Source organism: Telopea speciosissima, chromosome 1 (assembly GCF_018873765.1).
Source record: "Telopea speciosissima isolate NSW1024214 ecotype Mountain lineage chromosome 1, Tspe_v1, whole genome shotgun sequence".
In the NCBI taxonomy this organism is placed as follows: domain Eukaryota; kingdom Viridiplantae; phylum Streptophyta; class Magnoliopsida; order Proteales; family Proteaceae; genus Telopea; species Telopea speciosissima.
The window spans coordinates 5,137,331-5,157,091 of NC_057916.1; the positions used below are offsets into that span (position 1 = coordinate 5,137,331).

A 19,761-nucleotide genomic window follows, 5' to 3' on the forward strand; every position below is an offset into this window, starting at 1 on the left:
TTTTTAGTTTTGTGACAATTGTCTCAATACCACATTTTTCACACTTTTTGTATGGTTTTTGTTTTAGGGAAAAAGAATGCTAACCAGTCACATGGTTCCTAAGCATAAACACAGGATCATGCAAAATTATCGTTCAGTCCCCAGTAAACTAAAAATCCATTCACTTAAATGCTCCTATATGTGCTCTTATTGGTTCCTGCTCTGGTACAGACACTACACGACCGACTAGCGTTCTTTCGCCTTTATTTATTTATTTTTTGATTGAATTTTGGTCCATCACATCTGACTTTTCAATCCGACAAAAAGTTTGATTTCACAAAAATTGATATGAAAGTTTAAGAGGAGAGATTCTGTGGGACAAAATGTTGCTGCTACCTGTTGGCAGCCAAGGAAATGAGATTTTTAAGAATATTTTTGAAAATACCAAATCTTAGGAGGGCATTTATGAACTCAAACTAAACTCTAGGAGGATATTTATAAACCCAAAGTAAATACCCTCATAGGGTTTTATATTTTAAAAAATACCCTTTAAGATCCCATTTCTTTGGCTGCAAGTAAGGGTAGCAGGAATGTAGCAATAATTTTTTTTTCCAATTCTGTGTACGACAACTTAAAAAATTGAAAGCTTTGAAAATAAGAGGGGATAGATTTTGATATTTTAAGAGGAGTTTATCCCCATCGAAGGGTTTCAACTATGACCGTGCACCATGCACAGCATACATGAAATGATGAAATCCTTTATCTTTTAACCTTTCGATGAAGAAGTTCTCTCTTCATCACCCTGTGGAGGGCCCAAAAAAAAAATCTCCTTTGTTTTTTGCCCTTATTTGTAAGTCAATTATTGTGAATTGCTGACTAGTAGTCAGACATCGTAGAATCGTAGAGGTTAAAATGGTTAGGATAATCAATGAGGCTGGCCCCACATTCCAATCCGGCAGTTAACAGTGATGACTCCTCCTGTTTTTGTGAGATTTTCAACGACTGTATTTTGCGTGTCTGTCCCTGTGCATGGGAGACAGAGAGAAAGTGAGAGAGAGATTTTCTTTGGGGGATGGGGGTTTTACTTGTTTAAGGACCGAGAGCCCGAGAGGGAGGAAATGCCCAAATTCTAAGGACCGAGAGGCGAGAGGCGAGGAAATCCCCAAATAAAAGCCTTTCGCTATCTACACAGCTGCTAGTAGACAGCCTTATAAGAGAGAAAGGAAGGAATGAGACAGGCAACCTTCCTTTTGCTCGGCTTTTTTTCTGTTATGTGCTTTATGATTTATCCCCATTTGTTTCTTCTCTCTCTCTCTCTCTCTGCCTCTCTGCTTCCCCACTTCCTATTCTCAGTTGATTGATCAGAATGAGACCTCATCAATTCACGTCTCCTTCACAAATCTAATAAACCTAAAACTTTGATCACCACCATACGGTTCCTAGCTAGCTCATATCATAGCCCCTTCTCTCTCTCTGTCTCTCTCTCAAACACCACACAGACACAACCCAGTAAACTACTATACTACTACTTCTCTTACTCCACTGGAAAAAAGCAAAGAAAGATAGGCTTTTTGGTCTCTCCCTCTTTTTTTTTCCTCTCTTCCGTTTGTTCCTTTTTCAGCTTCTGGGTATGAATGTTTGATATTCATGGTCCGTAGAGATGGTTTCATGGCCAGGAATTCAGTGAACTCAGATCGCCACACCATCACCGTGGTTATCTTTGTCACACTTCTTCATCTCCTCCTTCTACCTCCGGCTTCTTGCGTTGCACAGCACATCCCGTCTCTGGCTCCTCAGGTAACCTAGCTATCTTTTGGCTTGCCTCCATTGTTTGGTTCCTTTCCCTTTGGGGGTTAATTAATATATCAGCACTGGAGCTCTGTTTGTTTTGCTACTATGAAGGGGTTATTACTCGAAGACAAGACCCGGTTGGGTTCCACTCCACCGAGTTGCCGTAACAAGTGCAACGAGTGCCACCCTTGCATTGCTGTACAGGTACCTACGCTACCGAGTCATGAACGATTCCAACCCGGTCCCCGAAGAACAAAGCCTGTGGAACTGGTGGTATTATCTCCATCGACGGCCGACGATGCTAAATACTCCAACTACAAACCCGTGGGTTGGAAATGCCGATGCGGGAACCGCCTTTTCAACCCTTGAAAAGGTAAATTCTAGTATAAATTAATGAAGAAGAATATGAGATGGGCTTCTCTCATGATCAGCTTTAGAGTGTCTCTATAACTTGCCATGAATTTGCTAGTACAAAAGAAACTGAGAACCCACCATGCTTTGTGCTTCTTCAGTTCTTCCTGATCTGGGCTTCTCTTTTAACTATATCCCTTTTTTGTAAATTTTTTTGCTGAACAAGGATCATCGGTCCCAGGGATTGATATGAAGGGACAAAACACATTAATGCTGTGATGGGTATTTGAAATTTTTATTTAATTATTTCAGAATAAACTGTTACAGGGACAGTCACAAGTCACAAGCCCTTCTCAGTTCTGGCTCTTGTGGGCTCTCACTTGACCCCCATTTGAATTGATTGGATATCTCTCGATTGATTGATTCCAACTTGCCTCTGTGAAGTGTGAACTGGTCGGACTTTGGAGTAGTCGTGCCCCCAGTCTCCAAATTTCTATCAGATGTGAAAATTTCAAGCTCAAAAAATTTGATTTCCCAATTCCCCAAGTCACCAAAAGGCCATAATTTTCTCTCTCTGTCTCCCTCTTCCACAGTAGACAGAAACTGTGATTGCTGTGAAGGTCAATTTCTATCCTCTATTGCCGAGTTGCCCCGCAGGCTCGTGCTGTACGGCAGTTATTAGTGAAAATGACCAAAGTGATGGGAATTTTAATCTCATACCCCTCGGTACTATTGATGTTAGTTTCGTCATTCGGCATTAATTGTCCTGGTTGTTTCGTTCCGTATGTTTCCATGGTTAAAAGAGAGTAGGGGAATAGGCTCAGCTTCTCTCTTAACTTATTCGACGATGAGAAGAATACTGTACGAAGAGATTTCAATAAATGAGAGGTACTGCTCTGCCTGCTGGTGTAGCCTGCAAATGCATGGCCTAAATAACGGGATACCACGTGATCCCACAGTTATGATAGGTCGTACAAGAATCTTGAGTTTTGCTAGGTGTCGATCGGCACCAGTACACTTGCAACTCTATTGACTGACACGTGATGGCCATGCAGATTGATCTGACTTTCTTTCTTTCTTTTTTTTTTTTGACCCTGAACAACGGAATATCAGAGCATGGACTATTTAGAGTTTTACTATTCGAACGAAATTTTGCTGCTAGCAGGTAGCAATAACATATTAAAACTTAGGAGGGTATTTATTATTTAGGAAAAATTTCTTGGATACCTCCTAAAAGTATTTAATATCTCAAAAACTTATCATACTTGATTAAAATATCACAGATACCCCCTATTTTTATGAATTTATATCAATTTAGTCCACTCCGTTAGTCTCTGCAGTTAAGTGTCTGTTAACTCTTTTTAAATGGCGAAATTACCCTTACTACAGTGAAATCCCTTTAATACCCTGTTTTGTTCCTTTTTTTATTCTCTCCTTTTTCTTCTCCTTCTTCTCTTTCTTCTTCACCACCACCACCTCCAGCCCTCCTTCTCTTGCTCCCCTGCTGCTGTTTCTTCCGCCGCCACCACCGCCACCCCCTCCAGCCCTCCTTCTCTTGCTCCCCTGCAACCCCGCCACCATCCTCTCCAGTCTCTCCCGCCCGACGAATTGCTGTTCTCTGCGTAATGAATTGCTTGACGTCAATCAGATAATGGATTTGTTTCTGACTTTTGTTGAATCTTTTTCACAATGGTGGTAGTTTGGAATAGATGGACTATCCAATTGAGCTAAAACTTGATTTGCAGTTAAGGAATACTTTTGATCTACTTCTGTTCAACCTTCACATCAGATCTGCTATAGGTGGGTTTTCCATGGATAACGTCATGGAGCTTGGATCACAGCAGACGTCTTCTTCGTCCTGTCGTCTTCACTTGTTAGTTTAAATTTCTGCTTTCGGAACCTTCCAATTTATCATTCACTTTCAGGTAACCCTAAAAAAAATAGAACCCTTTCAACCTGGAATTGTCCAAAACCTTATGATGAAAAGATGGACCAGAGAGAGAGAGAGCGAATGTTTTCGCAATCACCCATATATAAAGGGAATCGATCCACTCGTCCAATTACTCCAAAACCTAAGATGGAAAGAAGGACCTAGAGAGAGAGAGAGAGAGACAGAAAGAGAATGGAATATGGCAAGAACAACTGCAGAAGCAGAAGAAGAAGCAGCAACTTGGTATTGAATTAATTCGATTCATTGTTCCGATCCTATATTTGGTGTTTATTTGTTCCTTCTAAATCTGAGATTTTGGATCCTCTTTGACTGATTTTGCTTTTCTTGCTGTTCTTATTATTGGGGGTTTGACAAAAAAAAAAAAAGAAGGAATGGAAGAGCTCAAGCAATCTTAGAATAGGCGAGAGAATGTGCGTAGTGATCACACCTTTTATCACCTTAATCGAAGTTGTGGTATTCGCCGTAAGTAGTTGCTTCGACTGCCGGCCTCAGAGAAGATATCGCTTCAGAACCCTTGACATTGCTGGACTCGCCAGTGGTGGTACTCCATGTGGGTTGGGTTCCTTGTTTCCTTCTTTATTCAGCCCTATACAGACTTCGAATTCGCTTGTAGTCTTCTCGAGTTTCCCTTTATTTATTGGACTAAAACTTCTCTCTTTCGCTCTCCATGGCGGGGGTTTGCCTTTGAAGTTACAATTAACGAAGTACAAGCACTGTACGAACTGTTCAAGAAGCTGAGTAGCTCCATCATCAACGATGGCTTAATCCACAAGGTAGCTTCTTATTCTACTTCCCTCCTGCCATCCCTTTCTCTCTTCCCCCCTTCTCTGGGAAATGCATCCCTTTCAGACTTTTTCTCCTTGCCTAGCCGCTGGTAATGGGCGCCGGAGCAGGTGATGGTCGCAGGAGCCGAAGTCATAGAGGAAAGAAAGATGAAATAACAGTTTTGTCCTTTTATTTAAATAACTAAGGGGTAAAATGGATATTTAGGGAAGATGAAATGCTGGTTTTGTCCTTTTATTTAAATGACTAAGGGGTAAAATGGATATTTCATTTTGGATACTAACTGTGCTTAACGTTTCAGGTGTCTGTGACATTTTGACCAAGTATGATAAATTTCTAAGATATTAGATATTTTTAGGAGTGTCTGAAATTTTTTGTATTATTTATGAACCTAACGGGAAATGAATTATTTTATTTCTTTGGCTGTCAACAGGGGTAGCAAGAAGGTAAGAGCAAAATTTTTTCCTTACTATTGGACCTTCCCAAGCATGCTTTTAGGTATCGATATGGTTCTGCAGTATACTAGTATAGGTTATATCGATATTTTGAAGGACAAAATGGTCCGACGCAACTCAATACCACTAATTTATATTGATATTACCACAATGGGGACACGGGATGGGGTATCATTAGAGAATGACAGGGTCATATCAAAGGAGAAAGAGAAAGACACAATGGGTGTAATGTTATAGTACATCGATAGTGTGTCCAGCCTTTTTCTTTCTATTTAACATCATTAACGGTTATCAAACTAAATCTATCTTCTGGTGTGATCGACTAACACTTTATTTATTCAATTGAGGCACCCTATGGGGCAATGGTTTGGGGTCTTGATAAGAACAAGAGATAAAATAATAATAAAAAAATCCATTTTTTAAGAAAAACCATAGATAAACTTGTTCGATACATCCGATTCCTATTAATACTGTATCGATATCATATCTATTTTGAAGATGATCATTATCTAATCCAATACCGTGCACTAAAGCCATGTAGAAAGATCCATAGTCCACTAGGTGGGTGCATAGATCCTACCAGAAGAATGTACCCAAGGTCTTGATCTGCTCACATCGAAGAGTCAGAATAAGTTTTTAGCTTTTCTTTCCTCTCTGTGATGCTATAATAACCCTAACCTCTAATTGATGAATTTGAAAATGGCCCCTTAGTCATTCCAAGATTGGAAAGAATGGCAAAAATACCTTTCCTTTTTTTCCCAATTGTTCTTAGTGATCTTGGAATGGCCAAGGGGAAAGGTATTTTTGAATTCATCAATAGAGGGTGGCAAGAGGTATAATATTCCATTTCCATTACACACTGCTAACATGTAGAACCTGTTTCTTAAAAAAAGTAAAAATAAATTCTAATCCTTGCTCAAAATATTAAGCCACAACAAGCGTGTGTGAATCCTTATCCCCTCCAATTCGCTACTCTTTTCCAATTCTTTCAATTCCTCACATAGGGGCGGAAATGATCACCCTATCCGTTGCCTAAAAACGCTGCCCAAGGTGGGATCCACTCCCCCTTATTAGAAGAATTGGAGGAATTGGAGATGTCTGCAAATTGGAGGTGATAATTATTCAGTGTGCAATTGGACTGTCAAGTTAAGCCCACCAATTCTAACCAATCAGTCCATTTTACTTCTTATTTACAATTTAGAGATCGTAATTTCTAGCTTGAAATTTTTAAACTTGAGAGAATGTTCTTGTTTGGAAGCATAGTCTACGCTAACACTCTCATGTGTCTATCTGTTTCCTATCATCCTGAAATGATTCTCTTCCAAGAGCACTATTGGGTGTTTCTTACCTGCGTCGGTTACTCTCCTAGACAGGAAACACTCTCCCTTTAAAATTAAACACAAAATCTAATCCTTCCTCAAAGCTTGGGCATGGCATGAAGCTCGTGGGTCGGGATCAAGCGCAGAAATTTTAGCCCTCGGTTTGATCGGGCCCGGTCTCGGGCCTGAGTTAAGTCTAAGGCACTCTCGGACTGGGCTTGAGCCTTAACGGGATTACGAGACTAATTTTGTTATGCTTATGCCAAATGGATCTATACAATTTTGGGAAAATTACACACCTCCCCTGAACTATGGTCTAATTACACCACCTCTTCCGTGTTTTAGAAAATTATACTCGTACCTTTTAAAGTTGACGGTGTTAGGCAGGTGTTATTTGTAGTACAGGTTACAGAAGATCTCCGTGAGAGTCTTGAGACTTTTGCCACAGCAGCTTCAGTTTTCAACTTCTATGTTCATTAATATAGAATCAGATACAAACGGCCGTTAAATTATAACCGCGAATTGCCCGCCACACGAATCAACCCGCCATTTCCCATCCAAACGTCCACACAGTATAAGACACACACACACACACACACTCTCTCTCTTTCTCTCTCATAGGCTCAAAGCAAAGCCAATCTTTTCAACTATCGTTCCTGAATCATCAATACATTCAGAGGCGGATGTCGTCGTCGTCATCGTCTCTGATGCTCTTTCAACACCTCCCTTCCATTCCCTTCTCCACTTCACGCCGCTTCACATCTTCCTTTCTTCCCGATTTCGCTTCTTCCTCAGCTTCTGCCTCTGCTGCTTCTATTGCCCCCAATTCTCCCTCATTTTCCCCCAGGCTTCGCTCTGCTGGGATCCGCAGCAGAAGATCGTTTAACAAATCTCTCTCTGTATGTGCTTCTTCCGCTCTGCAGGCTCTCATCTTCGACTGCGATGGTGTAATCCTCGAGTCCGAACACTTGCACAGAGAAGCCTACAATGATGCCTTTGCACATTTTAATGTCCGTTGCCCTTCGTCTGCTTCTGAAACCCTTAATTGGGACCTTGAGTTTTACGATGTGCTTCAGAACCAAATAGGTGGAGGGAAACCTAAGATGAGATGGTTTGTCTTTCTGCCTTTTTCTATGCCTTCCTTCAGATTTTGATTAGACTTTTGTCTCGTTAAGTGGTTCCCTTGTTTTGTTGATTTTTAGGTATTTTAAGGAGAATGGATGGCCGTCTTCCTCAATCTTTGAAACCCCCCCAGAAAACGATGCTGATAGAGCTAAGCTGATCGATGCAATTCAGGTTGGTCTTCCGTTGCGCTCTTGACCAACTAGTGCTTCATCTATTGGTGTTGTGCTCTCGGGATTGGCATTTCCTTGGGTTTGTGATGTCAGTTCTGCAAATTTGGATCCACCAAACCTTAGAAAGCTAGTTTTTATGGTGTAACCATTATTTATCTTTGAACCTTGTTGGGTTGGCTTAACTAAATTCACAAACCAAACTGATTCTAACTGACTTGTTATTGTAGAGTTTAAAGAAGGTATGGCGCGTGAGGTTGAACCTTCATTTGTTGCATTTCCTGAATGCTTCTAAAATTACTCTTATCCTCTTCCTGTCCTTGACTGTCTTCATTCGCATACTGATGAAGCTTGTTGCTTTTTTCTAGGATTGGAAGACTGAAAGGTACAAAGAAATAATCAAATCTGGAACTGTAAGGAGAATTTACCTGTTCCATCGGGATTTTGATCTATTGTAATTATGCTTCTATCATATGAACTCATTATCGTAAAAAATGCAAGATGATATTGTTATAAACAGGTGGAACCAAGACCCGGGGTTATAAGGTTGATGGATGAAGCCAAGGCTGCTGTAAGATTAACTAGATACCTTAAAATATGATTACTATAGATTGGATCATGAATCTCTCTCTCTTTCCCCTGACCATCTCTTGGTATTCTATTTTGTCAATCCATCACATTGTTTCTTTTCAACATCATTTTCCATTTCAGTACTCCTGGCTCTCAACTACGTCAGAAGTTTTTTCTGCTTCTCTCTTGTAGGGAATTAAGTTAGCTGTTTGTTCTGCAGCAACTAAAGGTTCAGTTATACTCTGTCTTGAAAACCTTATAGGAATTGTGAGTCTTATCCCACAAAGTTCTAATATTTCCATAAGTACGATCTGGATTCCTTCTTTAAATTTTATTTCTGTTCTTTCCATGGGATTTATTTATTTATAATGTTTTCTGCTTGTTGTAGGATCGTTTCAACGGTCTTGATTGCTTCCTTGCTGGTATGTTCCCTCCATATTTTAGAAGTATGGTATCTTGATTATTTGTTGTCCCTACTCTCAATGGCAATAATAAATCTTGCATATACTGGGATTTTTGATATGTGCTTATGCTCTGAATAGAGAGATACTAAGTGAAAAAAGTGAGAACTGTTGCATTCTTGTTCTTTCATTTCTTGTAAGTAATACATGATGGCATTGCATCCAGAGACTTTGAAGTGATATAGCATACTTTTGTTTGCTGAAATATTCATTACTGTTGTAGATCTCTCTTAGTAAAGAAGCTTAAACTCCATTTTCTTGTGATATACATGGCATTTTGGATGTCTTACAGAGTCCCTTAGTTGTGATCCAAAACTGCCTTGGTCACATTTTCTTTAATACTTTCATCAGTCAATAGAGAGAACCCCATTTTGCTCCTGAATACGAATATACTTTTTAGATGGAAGTTGCTGAATTTGCGTATCTGTAGTTTCAAAAAGTGGAATTGTTCCAAAGGCCTGGATTAGTCCATTTCAAACTAAACTTTGTGGTTCAGCCCAGCAAGGGCATGGACGAGGGATGAGAAAGTCGTAGGCAGTCAGATTAGAAGGTTGAAATGCCTCACCATAGAGTTCAATAACCACATCAATAAACTATCTTAAGAAATCTCTCCTGGTTGAAAGTGTCTCTTGGCAGGATCACTTCTGTTGACAGAGAGATTCTGATGTAGATCAATGGACAAAGCCCAGCCAAGCCTTTTCCTACCCATCGGTTCATGGGTGTTCAAGTCCCTATACTATTATACTTGTCCATAAACAAGCCCACATTCAGCCATTATGTAGCCATCGACCAGAAGCTATAAAAGGAGATGCTTTGACAGCTTTTAGTGGGTCCCATTGTCCTTGTGTGTAGAAGGAAGTCCAAGGAGATATCTGAGATTCTGTACCATTGAAGATAGCAAGAGAAGGAAGATTTATTTTCTGGTTTAGTTTGGTTGCTATTTACTTACGTTTCTATTTTTGTGACCATTGCCAAGTTGGAGTTTCTATTTCGTAGTTATAAGTTAGATTTTATTTTGTCTTTAGTTTCTATTTTGAGATGTAATCTTCGAATAGGAGTAGTTTCTATTTTTGAAGTTTTCAATTTTTTAATAGTTGCTTTATTATTTAATAAAGAGAAGGGGCTGGACTAAGGGCACGATTTTGAAGAATGAAAAAACTTGGCTGATGCTGGTTGTTGTGAGAGACAGCCTGGGTGAGATGCCCTTGTGGAGATAGGTGGAATACCTTTTCTACAGTAGGTGAGATACCTGCATATCGTTCTTATTCCCTCATCTCTTTTGTTTCTATTTTTTTTTTTGGATAGAATTTTGTTTCCTTTTTTTATTACCACTGCAACTGAGCATTACAGAGTGATACTGAGACCTGCTGAAGAGTTTTATTTGTAGTTGCATGTTCCTTCAGTTCCCTATGGTGTGTTCAAGACTTGAAGGGAGAATACCCTTGCAACACTGTGAATCTGTGTTCTTCTAGCTGCGATATTCAAGGGTGTATATGAATATGATGCAGTTAGTTCACCTAAATAGGCTTATTTTAATGAAAACAAGCCTTGGGTTGGGTTCTATACATGTTGGGTCTTTGATCCCATGGATTTCCAATGTAATAGGCCCACTTTAACGGGCCTAAACTCTGGGTATTAAGGATGCATACGGGATTGCTATTATTAGGACTTAGTTTCTTATACTTAGTTTATTATTAAGTTGTTTTGGTTAGTTCAATTGAACCGGTTTTATGTGGTTCAATTTAAGTGCAAGAAATTGTTATTAAGTGTTTAGTTGAGCTGGATTAGGAATCTATAAGTCCAATCATGTTTTGAAGATGTTTCTTTTATTATTTCACTTTCTTAGTCAATTTAGGATACCTTAGAGGGCGGGCCTTGGTGCAAGTGTGCAACGGTAGGGTTGCTCCATTGGGTTCGAGTATGGAAACACCCTCTTTGCGAAAGCAGGGATAAGGCTGTGTACATTATGACCTCCCCAGACGCTACAGTGGCAGGAGCCTCTTGCACTGGGTACACCCTTTTTTTTGTCAATTTAGGATACCTTATTAGTTAAGGATTGGGTTAGGCCTTTCCTTTTCAGTGTTTGAGTCTATTGTTGAGTTTTAAATAAGGTTGTAAGGGGGGGGGGGGGGGCAAGCATTGTACACGGATTTGATAAATGAAGTTGCTGTTTGCTGCTCTTCTTCTCCAATGAAGATCCCTTGTGTTTGTTCAAGGAACCCCTTTTGTGCGAGCAAGGTAGGTTTGTGTTTGATCCAATCGAACCACCATGCGGTGTGAAGTCCAGGTGTTTAATTTCTATTTGTTCTTCCTTCTTTCATCTTCTCCATCGATTCAAATAAGTAATTTCTGGTTTTTGTTTCTGCCACTCCTAATCTGATTCTGACTTCATATGCAAGTGTTTTTTTGCATGAATTCTGATTAGAGCAATCCGGCCGTTAGAATACCTTCAATCTTGGAGGATCTGTTCATCTCTGCAATAGAGGGATTCAGCCAGAATTTAAGGCAGACCTGCTGATCTGGAGTTATACTGAAATTCCAATTCTGCCCTTTATTTCAGATTCTTAAATTTCTGCGGTTTGTTGACTGAATCGATTTGATACATTTACTAATCTTTTCTTTTGAGATTTATACTCTGTTATCAGAATCAATTGCTCAACTTATTTCTGTTCTCTGATTTTTTTTATGGTGTGAAATTACTGTAATACCCTTCTCCTAATTCAACTAGGATTGGTCTATATCTACTAATCCAACCATTGGAACAATTTCAGAATTTCAGCAACTCTTCTTCCATTGTTTGTTGGACTCAAATGGAGTTTAATATCATTCTAACCATCTGATTTCATGTTATGTGATTTCTCCCTAATCTGAGTTCTTATTCTCTGAAGAAAGGTCCTCGTACTGTTTTAATTATTCAATAACAGTACTACATCAGTATAACTCCACGTCCAGCTGTCAAAGCAAGTCCTGTTTGTAGTATGTTAATCCTCCCTTCAATGGTCTCCTTCAACTGTAATTTCATAGTCATCCAATGGCTGTAAGTTCCTGGGGCCTTCTAATTTTGATTTCCTAGTTTCTAGTTTCCATTAGATGAGGCTGTAATTTTGAAGTGTTACCCCAAGGTGTCTTACCCTTGACTGGGGAATCTGCTCCATCTGAGGAGTCTACTTACTATTTTGGGATATCTTATTTTTGTTTTTTCTGAGTCTTTACCTGTTCTGCCGACCGTAGAGAGTATCTTCTGTTTTATTCTTCTGGATTTGGGTGATTTTCTGTTATCTTGCTGCTGGAACCAAGTGTTAAGCTTACTGTTATGTCTGTACATGAGGTCCTACTTGGGGTTTAGCTACTGGTGGCCTAGCTTTACAACAGATTCAGATTGGTCCTTATGTCTTTCCATCAAGTGGCCGGACCTGGCATTACACAAATTAAGCTGATCAGAAGTACTATAGTTTGTTGAAGTTGCTGAAAGCCCTTGCCTAGTTTGAGATTCAAGATCAACTAGAAGGAACGGATGAAGTACGAATACACATCACTACTCTGGCTGATTCATGTGATTTTAGACCATGTTAAAGTTGGCCTTAGCATTTTGATGGTGTTCAGTAGTTAAAAATGACAAACTCTCAATGTTTTACCTTTTCTTCTAATGATTAAATAAATGCTTTACATAAAGAATTATTTTAAAGGAAAAGTGCCCCAATATTGGGTTACAGGTGGCATCTTATATTTTGGAAGATATGATCCAGGGGGGGGGAGGTCTTTGGTGCAAGTGGCATCTATGTATCCTTATGTTTTGCAATCGTCTATATTTTCAGGTGATGACGTAAAGGAAAAGAAGCCTGATCCATCAATTTATTTGACAGCATCAAAGGTATTAATACATCAGAATACATATTTTTATTTTTTGGATCATCTATTAGGATGATCTGATGTGAGATATATTTCACATTAAAAGTGACCAATCTCGAGAATTTGACTTGCAGATATTAGGTGTGCAAGTAACAAATTGTTTGGTGGTAGAGGATAGTGTCATCGGGTTACAGGTAGATCCTATGTTTTGTAATGATCAGTGGAATTTGGTTAATGAGATCAATATTTATTCCTTTCTTAAATATTAGTTGTATGTTTTTAGTCACCTTGGATTTTCAAGTCACCCGAAGTTTTTTAATATGAGCAACTAAACTGAGTAATAGAAATTGTCATTAATCAGGGCACTGTTTTGCCGTATTTTCTGCCGACTTAGAAGCTATTACTTTTGGCTTGGCTGTTGTGTGATGCCTTGTATTTTTACAGGCTGCAACAAAAGCGGGAATGTCATGCGTGGTCACGTATACATCCTCAACAGCTAACCAGGTAAGGGATTACCTTCAGTAACACTTGTGAAATGAGAAAATAGAATATAGCAATTTAATTTGGCTCACTCTACTGGGAATGGGAACAAAGTAAACGTAGTGACTTGATGTTCGACTTACTGCAGGAATTCAGCGATGCAATTGCAGTGTACCCTGATTTGAGAAATGTAAAGTAGGTAGTCATTGTATTTTATGTAGAGTACATTAGATTTTGCTCATTCGTTGGACATTAATACCCCTGGCCTTTTTTGTTTATGCAGGTTTGCAGACCTAGATTCGTTGCTTCAAAATGTTGTAGCTGCTAAGTAAATCAATTTAAATCATCCTTAAAAATAGTTATCAAATTGTTGATTCTTATTCAAGTTATAGATGTGATTTTTTTACTTTTCAGTTTTCTGTTGAAATGAACTATACAATACTACCCATTCTTTTCTGTTTCAGTTTCATATTACCTTAATTGACTAGTTCTGCATATATGTGGTTGTTAGGGGTCTATTTTGAGGTATCGGGAAGATAAGTATAATAAATTGAATAACTGGCTAACTAATTTATGTATAAAAAAATTTAGATGATTGTAGACCTTCTATTAAATACTTTACTCACTTTCAATGTCACTAATACCGTTGCTTTGAAACCCATCACACTTCATGCGGTTTAGTTGACCTGGGAATTGGACTTGTTTTGGGTGCTTGGACAATTGAACTCAGCTGGCTTAAACTGAACGGAACTGGGTCAACCCAGTTGAGTCACCTGATATTACTGGGTCAGCACGAATCAGTAATCATTTTTTTTTAAAATATTTAAATGTGCGAGCCATTCGTTTGAAATTATTGTAATAATGTCTTATGACCTTTTCAACAAGAAATTGACTCCAAATAGTATTAATCAAAACAGAAATTAAGTTACGAATACATTTACCAAGTCAAAACCATAGTTGAAAAATCAGGTACTCACTTTTTTAAAAACCTGGTGACTTGGCTGGGTGAAACTTGGTCAAGCCGAGTCAAGTTTTTTTAATTATTCAAAAATGTTAGTAAATACTATATTATTATAGATTGGATGATAAGGACTGCAATCTGGAGAGAGAGAGAGGTGGTTTTTTTCATTTATATATAGAATTATAAATGTTACATGACAATTTCCAAGAAGAGAGAGAGAAATCCAAAACGAAAGTTTTGATAAGCATTTTTGGATTTTATTGTTTTACACATTTAGTTTTACATTTAGTAGGTGTTACTTATTATATTTAATAATATATTCATTCATAATCAAGTAATATTTATATTAACCTCAAGGGATTAGTGCAGCTGGTTTGGAGGGGACATGAGACTCCGCCTCAGGAAGCGAGGTCTCGTGATCAAACCTTCGCCGCTGCATAATTTCTTGCGGCCACCCGCCTGAGGCTCACTAGGGTCCAGAAGCTCCTGGTTTGTGCGTGGTGCGGGGGTCATGTACTAGCCCGGGGGGATTTAGTGGGCCTAAAGTCGGATACCCCTCCTGTCTCCAAAAAAAAAAAAATAATAATAATATTTATATTATCAAAAAAAAGAAGTCAAGTGGTATTTATGTATTTAAAAACTGACAAAACTCGCCTTGTTAAAAATGACTCAGGTTAAAAAATCGAGTGACTCGGACGAGTCAATACCAAGTCATATCATTTTTCACTCTTGATCAGATTTTTCAAAATTTCTCTCAACTAGTAAACATGCCATTCAAGATACAAGCACCATAAATGCGTTTAGAGAAAATTAAGCACAATAAATGCATTTTAGTTTACAATAATGAAGCATACATATGTGATGAAGTCATGGAGCACTAGCCTCCAATGTCTCTCTCTCTTTCTCAATTGCCTCCATGAGATCTTTCTTTCCACATCTAACATCTCTGTTGCACTTTTTTCCAATAACCTCCGAATTTTTATCCTCTGTTGCCCGAACAGCACAGTGTTGTTCCTTCATATGGAGCGCGAAATGACAATTTAACCTCCCTCAGATAATGTGTTTAGGCAGGGAGGTTAAGCTATCATTTCGCCCCTATGTGAGGGGACAGCAAGTGTTGTTAGCCGCCAACGGCTCTTTCTTCTCTCCATCGAATATATCTTTTTTCTTTCCTTTTAAATGTTTTATTTATTTTGAAAGGCATTGTTTTTTGTACATTGTAATAATTGGGAGTGCCATTGAGCCCATTTGATATTTAAGTGAGTCATCCATGGTTGGGTTATTTATCTTTTCTTTACCTTTTTTTTTTCTGAAAATTTAATTGTCCCATTTTGGTATGCTTCCTAAATTTTAAATCTCTAAAACCCAATATTTCATAATACAATATGTCTTGAAAAGACAAAGCTTACGACCAAGTGTATTGGTAATTTTATTTTTTGATTCAGATTTGTAATGGATCATAAAAATAAATTCTTGAAAATAAAAAACCCATTTAGCATGTCTTGAATTGATTTCTTTTTTTTACATAAAAAAATTTAAGAACCACATGATCAGGCTCCTCCATAATGATATAAAATTCAAGATCAAATCAAACTATAAGATGACCTCTTTGGATCAAAACAGCTTCACTGCCACCAAATGGAAGGCATTATATCCAATCTTAAACTTTTCATTAAAATTGGATAAAGCAAGGATAGGATCCTCAATCAATTTTTGCTTAATCTATACAAAACTCTTGGTAGCGGACTTAAGAAAATCAATTATGGGCAAAATAATTGATTTTTTTTAATGGTGGTGGAAGCCTTGAAAATGTAGCGTAGGGGTTGAATACAAGAGACCCATCGAGACACAGAGACACCCTTGGGTCCCACCTTTGATTGACGAAGCTGGATATATAAAGTTTACAATGAAAATGATGAGATCTCTACCTTTGTGCCAATCCTTATCGTCTCAGTCGTTATACGTCAATCCTTATCTTTATATTAATAACTCTACGATACACGTGCATGTTGAACGAGCGGAGCACCGGAATCTTGTCCAATCGGTATACGCAATTCACTGACCCTTACTCGCTATTCAGGTATTCATTCCTGCGTTTTTATCGGCCATATTGATCAACATAGCTGTTATCATACTAGTAACGCGTTATATTGGTTATCTTCGGTTTCCTACTTTTGGGCATAAAATAGGGGATGGGATCGTCATTCTCTACTAATTACTTTTAATTTGGTCATGCTCTTCTCAGGTTCCCTGTCCAGTCAGGTTCGCAGGTTCATTTAATAGAGGGGGCAAAAATGACGACCTCACCCTTACCTGTACACACTGCCCAGGTGGGGTGAGGTTGTCATTTTTGCCCTCATGAGGAACCTGCAAACCTGACCGATCAGGAACCTGAGAGGAGAAAATTTCCTTTAATCCCTTCATCCTCTTTTGTCTTCCCTTCACTTTCTTTTTCAATTTGGACATCACTGCTGTCTTGCCCCCTTTGGTTGCTTCCTTTGTTTCTTTATGAAAGACCAGGAAGAAGGTACTTCTCGTAGGAGAGAGAGAGAGAGAGATGGATTCTGTTGGAGAGGAAAAGAAGAAATCTAAACCTCATGCGGTTTGCATACCATACCCAGCACAGGGCCACATAAACCCAATGCTAAAGGTGGCAAAGCTTCTTCACCACAGGGGCTTCCACATCACCTTCGTCAACACTGAATTCAATCACAAACGCCTACTCAACTCAAGAGGCCCTCATTCTCTCAAGTGCTTACCAGCTGATTTCCAATTCCAGACTATCCCGGACGGTCTTCCACCTTCTGATACAGATGCCACCCAAGACATCCCAGCCCTCTGCCACTCTACCACCACCACTTGCTTACTTCCCTTCCGCAACCTTCTCTCCAAACTCAACTCCTCCACACCCGACATCCCTCCCGTCACTTGCATACTTTCTGATGGTGTCATGAGCTTCACTCTTGAAGCTGCTGAGGAAATTGGAGTCCCTGAAGTACTGTTCTGGACCACCAGCGCCTGCGGGTTCTTGAGCTACATGCACTATCCCGATCTCATCGAAAAAGGCCTTTCACCTCTCCAAGGTATTAATCAAAGCCCATGTATTTCTCTTGAACATTTCTCACCAACTCTATCTTTACGTTTTGATTATGTGCTGAACAGATGCGAGCTATCTATCGAATGGGTACTTGGACACTCCTTTGGATTGGATCCCAGGAATGAATGGTATCCGTCTCAGAGATATTCCAAGTTTTGTTCGAACTACCAATCCTGATGACTTGATGCTCAACTTTCTGATTGGAGAAGTTGGGAGAGTTAATAAAGCTTCTGCAATCATTTTAAATACGTTTGATCACCTTGAGCAAGACGTTATGGATGCACTATCAACGATGATGTTGCCTCGCATTTACACCATCGGCCCTCTTCCCCTGATGTTGGATCAGATTAAAGATGAGAATTTGAAGTCTATTGGGTCAAATCTATGGAAAGAAGAACCTGGGTGTCTTGAATGGCTTGATTCCAAAGAACCCAGTTCAGTGGTTTATGTGAACTTTGGGAGCATCACTGTAATGACTCCTCAGCAACTCGTTGAGTTCGCATGGGGGCTAGCCAATAGCGAGCACACCTTCTTGTGGGTCATAAGGCCCGATCTTGTGGCGGGTGACTCGGCTGTTCTGTCATCTGAGTTCTTGAGTCAAACCAAAGAGAGAGGAATGTTGGCAAATTGGTGCCCACAGGAGAAAGTGCTGAGCCACCCAGCCATAGGTGGTTTCTTAACCCACAGTGGGTGAAACTCCACTCTCGAAAGCATTTGTTGTGGTGTGCCTATTGTTTGTTGGCCATTCTTTGCAGAGCAGCAAACAAATTGTAGATACTCCTGCACTCATTGGGGGATAGGTGCAGAGATTGACAATAATGTTAAGAGGAATGATGTCGAGAGGCTTGTGAGAGAGTTGATGGAGGGAGAAAAGGGTAAAGAGATGAAGACTAAGGCCATGGTGTGGAAGAAGAAAGCAGAGGAGGCCACCGGTCCTGTTGGTTCTTCTCTCCTCAATTTTGACAAAATGGTCAACGAAATACTCCTTTCCAATCGAAACCAACAGATTTGATGGTGCTGTATTCAGCAGATTGTGAAGTGAGTTTGTCTGCATTACCAGTCTTACTTTCTTCTACTCGATCCCTCCTTTTAGAGGAGCAGTTTTATAGTTTATTCCTTTATTTTCCAGCAGGATTTATATAATTATTGTTGTATTTTAATTTTCTCATTTATATAATCGGATTTAGTGTTGGATTTACGATTTGGCTCCATTGGTTTGCTGTACAATATTGTAAACTAGTTTAAAATTAAAATAATAACAAATTGGGATCCGACTCATCTATTTTCGCCTGCCCGATACTGCCATGCGCCCCCACACACAAGTGCAACAGAAAGTACCACTTTACCCCCGCTCGGGCAGGGGTAAGGCGGTACATTCCGCTTTGCTTGTGTGTGGGGTGCCAGTATGGGTAGGCCGAAATAGAGGAGTTGAATTGAACAAATTGGGATGCTGCCTACCATTGTATCCAGGACAACACAAATATCTACCATATGATAGATTGGATGAGGCTGAAATTTTGTGAACTGATAGATCCAAGTTAATCTTCTCTAAATGTGAAGTTACATAAAAACATAAATAAATAAGACTTGGCTAAGTAGCAAATTAAAGCTCTATAAATCCAATGAAAAAATGAAATTTTCTGAGTCAATATAGATGCCCGTAAAAAAAGAATTTACTGATATAATAGAATTTTTGTGTGAAATATTTTATATTATGATTAGGCCAAACTATTTCTTAGATATCTTTGGTTTGATATGTCAAATCACCCTTCCACTTAAATAACTAGTAGTACAATCGAGACTTAAGGAGAAGGAGGAGTACTTATTTGGAAGACTTGAGGGTTGAGGAAACGTTCCTTTGCCAAGATTCCAAGATTGATTGGTTGAAGCTTGAAGATGATAATAATAGTTGCTTCTATAAAGTAGTCAATTGTAGATTGAGCTCCAATCATAACCTTAAGTGGTGAGAAGTGATGGTTTGACAACTAAAGATTCTACTCGTATTAAAGCCTGATGTGTCTTAGTTCTTTTCAATCATGTTTGGGCAATCTCTGAAAGGGGTTGGATTATGTACTAACATGCAACTGAACCAGAATCTTAAGGATCCTAATAGAACTTCCATGGAGGCAGAGGTAACTACTGATGAGATAAAGAATGTGCTGTTCTCCTTCAACAACAGCAGTGTGTTCGGGCAGGGGGTGGGGTGGTCATTTCTACCCCCCTGTGAGATGAAATGGAGAAAATGTAGAGGCAGATAAATGGAGACGATCAAGATCTGAGGATCTAGACTCCTCCCCAACAGATCCAATAGTCCCTCCCACAGGAGGACCCTAATATAGCCTCGTTAGAAGCTACGAATTGGGAGAGTAAAGAACATGCTCTTCTATGTTTGAAGGGTTTAAACTTCAAGGGTGTTAGGTCA

The 19,761-nt window shown here is 39.2% G+C and overlaps 2 protein-coding genes and 1 pseudogene across 3 annotated transcripts; all 3 read left to right on the forward strand.

The window, feature by feature from the left end:
* Nucleotides 1-1,484: 1,484 nt before the first annotated feature.
* On the forward strand, nucleotides 1,485-2,148 carry LOC122662124 (EPIDERMAL PATTERNING FACTOR-like protein 1). The gene is made up of 2 exons (XM_043857692.1): nucleotides 1,485-1,776; nucleotides 1,882-2,148. Exons 1-2 carry the CDS (start codon nucleotides 1,627-1,629, stop codon nucleotides 2,137-2,139), a joined length of 408 nt encoding a protein of 135 aa, XP_043713627.1. The 5' UTR covers nucleotides 1,485-1,626; the 3' UTR covers nucleotides 2,140-2,148.
* A 5,106-nt stretch (nucleotides 2,149-7,254) lies between these two features.
* On the forward strand, nucleotides 7,255-13,652 carry LOC122662100 (haloacid dehalogenase-like hydrolase domain-containing protein At4g39970). Of its 2 annotated transcripts, none has more exons than XM_043857661.1 (11): nucleotides 7,255-7,740; nucleotides 7,832-7,925; nucleotides 8,290-8,334; nucleotides 8,442-8,492; nucleotides 8,684-8,758; nucleotides 8,880-8,913; nucleotides 12,768-12,823; nucleotides 12,936-12,995; nucleotides 13,246-13,305; nucleotides 13,430-13,476; nucleotides 13,565-13,652. In XM_043857661.1, the coding sequence occupies exons 1-11, from the start codon at nucleotides 7,313-7,315 to the stop codon at nucleotides 13,611-13,613; spliced, it is 999 nt and encodes a 332-aa protein (XP_043713596.1). In that variant the 5' UTR covers nucleotides 7,255-7,312; the 3' UTR covers nucleotides 13,614-13,652. The 2 variants fall into 2 exon arrangements, with proteins under 2 accessions (XP_043713596.1, XP_043713604.1); XM_043857669.1 differs by having other exon boundaries at nucleotides 13,430-13,471.
* A 3,134-nt stretch (nucleotides 13,653-16,786) lies between these two features.
* On the forward strand, nucleotides 16,787-18,527 carry LOC122662081 (annotated as a pseudogene).
* The last annotated feature ends 1,234 nt before the right edge of the window (nucleotides 18,528-19,761 follow it).